Source organism: Rutidosis leptorrhynchoides, chromosome 5 (genome assembly GCF_046630445.1).
Source record: "Rutidosis leptorrhynchoides isolate AG116_Rl617_1_P2 chromosome 5, CSIRO_AGI_Rlap_v1, whole genome shotgun sequence".
Lineage (NCBI taxonomy): Eukaryota > Viridiplantae > Streptophyta > Magnoliopsida > Asterales > Asteraceae > Rutidosis > Rutidosis leptorrhynchoides.
The window spans coordinates 401,606,587-401,615,785 of NC_092337.1; the positions used below are offsets into that span (position 1 = coordinate 401,606,587).

Consider the following 9,199-nt stretch of genomic DNA (forward strand, 5'->3'; position numbering starts at 1 on the left):
AATAAAAAAAGATAATTTCTTTGGAGACGACATGTCGTCCCTAAATGTCGTCCTAAAAAAACTGGTCAAACGTCTCAGAAAAAGCTGGGACATTTTTTGTCGTTTTCCTTTCTTTTGGGGACGACGTGATGTCGTCCCTAAATGTGTCGTCTCTAATTGTAGTGCATAGGTTTGTCTATTTTGGTTATTACCATTATTGTGAATACTATCATTCAAATAACTACTAGTGTTATTAGTGATACGCATCTCGACTACAATAATAAATATATAACCAACTTAAACTGTGTTATGGTTGCTTATATCTACGTGGGAATGATGTTCGTATTACTGATGATAACAATTTCTTCATCTCTAACAATTCCAACCTCAAAGGAAATATTAGAAATTAAACACCAGGCCGCAAATAAAGCATCTTTAACTGATCAACATTTAGAACGTACCCACATGTCTATAGTTGAGAAACTAAGACATTATGTGACTAGGTATTGGGTTATGGCGGAAACTGGTAGCCCTCAGTTTGTGATGGCTACTAATCCATTATCAACTGTTTCGGGAGTAATTAGTGCAATTGTTTTACTTTACAACTTACTTGTGGTGTTCGAAATTTGGCATGTAAAACATTTGGAAAATGAATATAAAGTATCTGCATCACCGTACAAGAATTCAGTACTTTTCATTCTCATAACACAGTCGATTGGGATTTTGGTAGGTTCAATCGCACCGATATCTAGATGTTTTTCAGCCTTGAACTTTAAGCTGATCGTTAAATGGAATAGGAATCATATGATGGTTTTTAAAGTAGAGAAATACTGGACCCAACAATTGTACGAGTGGAAACAAATTCGTGTACTTTTTCTGTCTAGCAGTCGAAGATCAAGAACTTTCATCTATAAATTGAAGAATATCATTCTAACCCTTTGCATCAAATTTCAAACAATAACTGTTATATTGTGTAAACTGATATGGCTTATCCACATAGTCATTCTAAGGTTTTATGTCCACTGCTGGAAATCATTAAAAGATTAGTTGGTTAGTCCACCTATCATTTCAACAACTGATTATACAGATGGAGAACTTAGCAAATACGTGTTACAAATTAACGATGACATGGAGCTTGCTGATAACATACTGAAGGGAATTATAAATTCTACAAATTTCTTCGTCTCTAAGGCTGAAAAGGAGCAAAATGGCAATCTTTTAAAGCTTCTTGAGAAATCAACTGGATTCAATGGTTTGGAGATCTTTGATAGCGATCATGTTCGATCTCTGCTTCCTGTTGAACTTGTAAACGGTTGGAGCTTACCAATAGCAACGTTAACATGCATCGCTATTGCTCTCCCCAATATACAAAAGAACAGAGTTGAAAGCTTAGTCAGAGGTGTTGGAGAAGGTCTATTGTGTGCCTATCTTGTTGAAGAGAGCCTCAATGGTAATAGAGAATATGTTAACATTCAAAAGGCTGCCATGAGTTTGTGGCTTGAGGTTGAAAACAGTTGCAAGTGGTTGAAGTATACTTTAACAAAGATGCTTTCAAGGGGAAAACAGCAACTGAGATTCTTAAATGGTTTGCTGAGAAGGGTGAAGAAACTGTGATAGAGATGAAGGGAAGTATCGATAATGAATTGGTGGAAAACACTCCTAAGAAGTTGATTGTAGCAAACTCGATGTACCGACTTGCACGAACAATCTTGCTTAGAGATGAAACCAACATGGAACCGGTTAGTGAAGAGCAGTTGCTTGACCTTTTAAATGGCATGATTGCAGACATATTGTCTGCTTGTTTCACTAACATACCGAAAGTCATAACGATGAAATGCCATGAAAGTGTGATAGAGAAACGAGAAGCAAGTGTTAAGGTTGCAGCTAAGCTTCTTAGTAAGACTACAAAGATTATAGAAAGACTAGAGACATGTGAACTACCAATCATGGATCCTGATCGAATGGCATATGTTGATGAGTGGCGTCTTTATCTAAAGCAAATAACCCCGTAAGGTAAATTTTCCAGCTTCTTATTAATCTCATTACGTATATCACACTTGAGTGTGCATGGAGAAACTTTCTTGCTTTAAGTGAGATATGATTGGTCTAAAATTTTATTTTTTATCTTTTTGAAAGGTGATGCAGAGGAAAGAATTCAATAGCTACAAAGATTGTCCAATATAAAGCATCTTAACGACGTTATGTGAAGATGAAAATCAGCATATTCACTTTTTTCTTCCATATGAGTAAGTAGAATATCAATCTCAACAAGGACTGTATAATCTTCTGCAACAGTAAAAATGTTGAATATGTGGAGTATATTACTGTATATGTTTTATTTTGGTGGTTAGACTGTGCAGACAGTATAATCCAATACGGTTTTTTTTCTATAAAAAGGCATATATAGCACCAACCCCATACACATATTTATCTTGCATCCAATGAGGCATGAAATCACAACCTCCCAGTTAGTGGACTCCTTGCATAGTGCCAGACCAAAGGCCCTATGCTAAGCATCCAATGTGCTTTGAGTTCGGTTACCAATGTCTAAATTTTAGTTGTAAATTTCTGATTGTGGTTGGTTTTCCTATTGAAGGAAGCGTAGGTAGCGTAGTAGCTTTATTTTTGGTTGTATCTGGGTTGGGGCAGGTGGTTGTGCTTTTGTGTTTTCTTGTACAACCTTGATAACTAGCAACGTAAGCTGATTGCTTCATACGCCCATAGTCTGGATAATAAGGTTGATTGTTAATTTTCTAAATTTACCTTAACTTATATAGTTAGGAGATCAAATCTAGGGGGCCTTTGGATGTGCTTCAAAGCTGAATTTGTAGTGTTTTATAAAACTTCCATGGGGTGTTAGGGTTACAAACTGCTTACACATTCAAAAATGAAAATCATATGTTAATTTTGCATACACTAAATCAATCAGTACAGATACAATAGCAAGTTAGCATCTAGAAGTCAAAAGTCAAAGCAAGTCAACTACTCTAAACACTAACTGTTATACTCTTCAAGTTAATAATTACTCCAATAATGAATGAATATAAACTAAAAATTAAGACATAAAGACATGATAAACAGACACATACCGAGTTTTAAAAATTAATTTATTACAAAGGGAAAACCTAAGCTTATACAGAAATCCTAATCAATGGATTCTTAACAAACTCCAACACCATTTCACTAATTAAATGCAAAATATTTATGCTTTTCAAAAAAAAAAAAAAAAAAAAAAAAAAAAAAAAAAGGCAAAATATTTACACGAGGATCCTGAACTATCAAATATTTACAATTCAACCCCTGTACTTTCTGATGAACTTTGTTGACTGCAAATCTGCAATAGCTGCTCCGAAAGCGCTAAGTGTGAGTATTAACTAGAACTATTGTTAGATAATATATTAATTAAATTAATATATAAATAATATAAAATATAAATGAGAAAATATAACAGCAATAATTAAAGTATTAAACCAGGATGACTATATGAAACAAAAGTAACTTAATTATAGGAACTTGATCGTATAAAACTTAGAAAAACATTGTTTTTATGTATGAATTATTAAGTAGTCTAAACATGCATTAAGTAGGATACAAAAGAAATGAAGTCTACTACAACTCAAAGATTATGAGTTCTATGGGATTGATTGCTTCAAATGTAGGCGCCATTCATCGATAAATGCCATTTTATCAGGATCCATGTTTGGTAGATCAAGAGCTTCAAGTCTTTTTATAATCTCAGTAGACCTACCAAGAAGCTTGGCTGCAACCTCAACACTCGCTACCCGTTTTTCTATGACACTTTCATTGCATTTCATCTTAATGACTTGTGGTATGTTGCTGAAACAAGCAAACATTATGTCTCCAATCATACCATATAATAGTTTAAATAACTCCTCTTCTCTAATCGGCTCCCTATCGTGTTTAATCAAGATTGTCCGTGCAATACGATACATCGAATTTGCAGCAATTAACTTAATAGGAAAGTTCTCTACTTGCTCTGTGTCGTCGGTGTTTCTTGTGATATCCATCACAATATCTTTAGCTTTATCAGCAAACTGTTTTAGAATCTCGACTGGTGTTTTTCCATAATAAGCACTTCTTTTTAAGCTATTCGCTAACCACTTACAGTCGTCTTCGACTTCTTGCCACAAATTAATAGCTGCCTTATGAATATTTCCATATTCACTTGCACTGTTGAGGCTTTCTTCAACGAGACATGTGTAATAAAGACCTTCACCGACACTTTTGAACAAGGTGTTGGATATACCCTTATGAATATTTGGGAGAGAAATGGCAATACACGACAAAGTTACTAATGGCAAGCTCCAATTGTTAGAAAGTTCAATAGAAAGAAGAGGTTGAACTTGATCCGTGTCAAAATTCTCTACTCCCCTGTATCCATTAGGATTTTCAAGAAGCGTCAAGAAATTGTTATGTTGCTCCTTCTCAGCATTCCTGATTAAGCGATTCATTGAGATGGAAAAGTTTTTTAGTGTGAACTCAGTAAGACTCCTCTGGTCTTCAATTTGCAAAACATAATTACGAAGGCCTTCACTCATATCGTCACTACAACAACAACAACAACAACAACAATACCCAATCCCGCGCCTGCGAGGTATGGGGGAGGTAAGGTGTAGACAATCCTTCCTCTACCCTAAACTAGAAGAGAAGTCGTTTCTGTTACCACGAGTCGAGCGAATTCTCCACCCACGGTAAAGGAAATTCATCCCCCTCTCTACTCCAGGGTAGAGAGATTGCTTCCGTGAGGACCTCCGGCTAAAAAAAGACTTTTTTAGCTAGAAAATAGAAATTAAAAAATAAATTAAAACATACAAAGATAAATAAAAAACAATAATAAAAATAATAATAATAATAATAATAGTAATAATAATAAAATATAGGGGATACCATGATCTCAAAAAGTATACCCAACATTGTCATCAATGACTTCCAAGGATGCAAAAAGTACCCACGAATGGCTATGATATCCATGATCTCTCGTATTATTTTGCAGGATACAACAATTAACTTTTGAAATTCAATGCAAATGCTTAGAATGATGTTTTTAAAGTTATGAACAAGTTTTTTTGATATACGGCTACCTGATAGAATTAGTATTTGATGTTCTTTCCACTCATGCAACTTCTGGGTCCAGTACTTCTCTACCTTGAAGTCCATCACAATGTTACTAATCGATGTAAGAAGTAGAAATCTAACGAATAGGGCCGAGTTACCCACTGCAATCCCAGTGAGCTGTGTTGCAAATATGGCAAATGTTGAACCCTTGTAGTCTGACCCGAAACTTAAAGATCTATAATGATATAAGAGTCCGCAGGCCACCAGAATAAAAATGTTGATTATACTAATTATATTAGAAGCTAAAGATAAAGGATTAATAGCTATAACAAACTGAGGGTTACCGGTTTGAATCATTACCCAATATCTCGTAACATAGAGTCTTAGTTGATCAAGACTATTTTGTTGTGGGTGTTGATTATTTAAAGTAGAGTTCTTAAAAGCCTGATACTTGAATTCTAAAATCTTCTTACAGGTTGGAATGGTTATAGCAGAAGAAATTGTTAATATTAGTAAGCATAGCATCATAGTCAAAATTAGGATGTACGTCATGGTGTAATCATGACTGATAATACCAGTCGTAATCTCAATGCAAAGATTCACAATTATGGTAATAACAAGAATGATCAAACCTATGACATTCGCAACAAGTGATTTGCTGCTCATAGATGCCAGAGAAGGCATTGAGTTAGCCATAATTGTGCACATGAAAGCCAAACTTAGTAACTTGGCTTCTTGATCGTATATACCAGGCATCCGAGTAGTCATATCCAATGTCAGTTTCATTGCGACAGATATCATTGTAATAGAAGCGGCGTTTACAGAAAAATAATTACATGGAAGCCATAAATTTTCATTATGGACACCGTGCAAAAAATCAGCTGCCATTGCAGCTGTGCAATAAAGTGATGCTGCTGCAATGTAGAGCCCAATCCACACCATAGGTCTGCTATACTTATCAGCAGCTTCAATACCATCTACTTTCCCGCATAATTGTACCAAGAAGTTAGCAGCTTCATAGGTTATATTTGTAGAGGACCCAATTAGATGATAATTGGTTGTGTTAAGAGAAAATCCTTTAGGAAGTAGAGTTTTCAAGATATCGTAACAATCACTAGTAGATGAATAGTAATGTGAAGGGGCCATATTGAAATTTTTGTGTGGCTATAGACAGTAATGTGTATGAAGATACTAAGTGTTCATAATATAGGAAACAAGCATGATTACGTGTGCGTACGTATACGACCAGAAATTTCACAGGAATTTCAGTGAAAATAGATTGATGTAACGTTATTGAAAGGATAAGTGGAAGACAAATAAGAGTGAAACTTCCCTATAATCTACATTCACAGTAACTTCCCTAGAATACAATCTAATGGCCGGCTATAAATAATACATTTTACATTTCACTATCAAAGGAAAGTGGATTGAAAGACAAAATATAAGGGTGTAACTTCATATTAGTGTTTTAAATTCAAATTAGGCCTTACAAGTCTGTCTTTAATTATTTAAATTCAAAGGAGGCTTTTTTCCTTATTTAGGTTACAGGGGAGGGCGGCAAATTTATCTCAAAAGCATGTGGCCTTACCATGTTATCGCACGTGACCGTTTCTGACCCTCTCTCTGACCAGGATATGCGACTAGCGAAGTTTGAATATCATGCCTCTTGTAAGAATAACAGGATGCCAACCACTAGACTATCTTGTGAAGATACTAAAACTAATCCTGATTCTCCAAATAAAAACCTTCATAACCAATTAACCATACGCGAAAATTGGATAGCTTCACTGTAGAAGCACAACCACCTGCACAAACTTACATACAACAAGCTACTACTTATGCTAACTAAGCTCCCCTTTCAAAAATAAAAAAATAAAAAAGAAAACCGCAAACCAGATTGTATGACTGAGAAATTAGACTCGGTAACCAAAATCATAACACATGGAGGCCTGCCTGGAAGGACCTGCTGCACAATCTCACCAATGAAACAAAACAAAAAATGCATATTTGTTTATTTTTACTTTTTCGCTTAGTAATATTTAATATTAAATACTATTTAGTAGTAATAATGTGACAGTCAACATAGGGACTGATTTTCTACCTAAATTGAATAGCAAGAACAAGTGCACCTGCTGGCTTAAGTATCATATACTATCTGTGTTAAGGCAGGTGGTTGTGCTTCTCTGTTTTCTTGTAGAACCTAAATAACCCGTACTCGGGACAATAAGGTGGATTGTTAGCATTATAACTTCACCTTAACTTATATATAGTTAGAAGAAAATATCTATGTGGCCAATGGATGTGCTGAAAAGATATATTTGTACTGTTTGATAGATCTTACATATTTAGATGAAGCAGGAATGATTTTTACACAAAAATTCAATACCTTCTTGGGTGTTAGGATTACAAACTGCTTACACATTCAAAAATTAAAATCATAGTTTCAACTTTTGCGCACATTATATCAATCAGTAAAGATACAATAGCATGTTTAGCATCTACAAGTCAAAATTCAAATCAAGTCAACTACTAAGCACTAACTATTATTTTCTTCAAGTTAATACTGGATAGACACTATAAAAATAGGACACATTAATCAACAGATGATGATTAACAGATACATACCGAAGACTTAGATACACCGATTAGCATTTTGAAGAACCCGAATAGGATGCAACAATGTGAAAAACACAAATAGATCAGCAAAAGTTCACTAAATGAATATACTTGGGCTATCTAAATTTCTAAACGAATTTAACTGATTTGAAGGTTTTTTTTTAGGATTCATGATCAATGGGCTTGGGGCTTCAAATCGATCGGTGACTATACATTAAGCAAGAATGAATTGAACGGCATATGTTGATGAGTGGCGTCTTTATCTTAAGCAAACAATCATTTAAGGTAAATTCCCCAGCTTCTAATTAATCTCATCATGCATATCACACTTAAGTGTGTATGGGAAAAGTTTTTGCTTTAATTAGGTATATTGGTCTAACTTTTTTTTTTTGCGCCTCTTTAAAAGGTGATGCAGAGGAAAGAATTCAATGTCTACAACAAGTGTCCATTAGAAAGCATCTTAACGATGTTATGTGTAGATCAAAATCAACAAATTCACTTGTTCCTTCCATTTGAGAAAGTAGAATATAAATCTCGACTAGGACTGTATAATACACTGCAACAGTAAAAATATTGAATATGCGGAGTATATTACTGTATATGTTTTATTTTGGTGGTTAGACTGTGCAGACTGTATAATCCGATATGACTTTTTTTTTATATATAAAAAGGCATATGTAGCACCAACCCCATACACATATTTATATTGCATCCAATGAGGCATGAAATCCCAACCTCCTAGTTGGTGGCCTCCTTGCATAGTGCTATACCAAAGGCCCTAAATTGTGGTTGGTTCTCCTTTTGAAGGGAGCTTAGGTAGTGTAGTAGCTTTATTTTTGGTTGTATCTAGGTTGGGGTAGGTGGTTGTGCTTTTTGTGTTTTCTTGTGCAACCTTAATAACCAGAAACTTAAGCTGATTGCTTCATACGCCCGTAGTCTGGACAATAAGGTGGATTGTTAGTGTTTGATAGAACTTACATGGGGTGTTAGGATTACAAGCTGATTACACATTCAAATATGAAATTCATCTTCCCATTTTGCGTACACTATATCAATCAGTACAGATACAATAGCAAGTTTAGCATCTAAAAGTCAAAAGTCAAATTAAGTCAACTACTATACACACCAACTCTTATACTCTAATTACTCCAATAATGAATGAATATGAACTAAACATTAAGACATAAGACGTAATAAACAATAGACGAATGTAAACAGATACGTACCGTGTTTTGAAAATTGATTGGTAGATCTTCTGAATTCAAAAAAGTTCACATTCAGCAAAAGTGGAGGAAGGCTTAGATACACAAACGATTAGCATTTTTTAGAACACAAAGCGAACGCAACAATGTAAAAGCACAAATTGATCAGCAAAAGTTCATGTGAATGAATATATTTGTACTATTCAAATTTCTAATCAAATTGGACTGATTCGAAGACCTAGGGTTTCATGCATTTGAGAGCAGGATCAATTGGAAGAAAGGAACGAATTAGAGCTTAGGGCTTCATAATAATATACTGAAACTAA

At 34.6% G+C, this 9,199-nt stretch overlaps 2 protein-coding genes across 2 annotated transcripts; one reads left to right on the plus strand and one right to left on the minus strand.

The window, feature by feature from the left end:
* The first annotated feature begins 288 nt into the window (after positions 1–288).
* Positions 289–1,593, plus strand: LOC139849880 (uncharacterized). Its single transcript, XM_071839494.1, has 2 exons — positions 289–952; positions 1,067–1,593. Exons 1-2 carry the CDS (start codon positions 289–291, stop codon positions 1,591–1,593), a joined length of 1,191 nt encoding a protein of 396 aa, XP_071695595.1.
* Positions 1,594–3,611: 2,018 nt separating this feature from the next.
* On the minus strand, positions 3,612–6,201 carry LOC139849881 (uncharacterized). Its single transcript, XM_071839495.1, has 2 exons — positions 5,082–6,201; positions 3,612–4,498 (listed from the first exon to the last, which is right to left on the minus strand). Exons 1-2 carry the CDS (start codon positions 6,199–6,201, stop codon positions 3,612–3,614), a joined length of 2,007 nt encoding a protein of 668 aa, XP_071695596.1.
* Between the last annotated feature and the right edge of the window lie 2,998 nt (positions 6,202–9,199).

Excerpts from the sequence above, each read along its gene's own strand:
- LOC139849880 (XM_071839494.1), top strand. The coding sequence starts at position 289 with ATGGTTGCTTATATCTACGTGGGAATGATGTTCGTATTACTGATGATA. Across the intron at positions 953-1,066 it reads AACAATAACTGTTATATTGT|ATGGAGAACTTAGCAAATAC; the intron begins GTAAACTGATAT and ends CTGATTATACAG.
- LOC139849881 (XM_071839495.1), bottom strand. The coding sequence starts at position 6,201 with ATGGCCCCTTCACATTACTATTCATCTACTAGTGATTGTTACGATATC. Across the intron at positions 4,499-5,081 it reads TCAAATACTAATTCTATCAG|ACCAGAGGAGTCTTACTGAG; the intron begins GTAGCCGTATAT and ends TGCAAATTGAAG.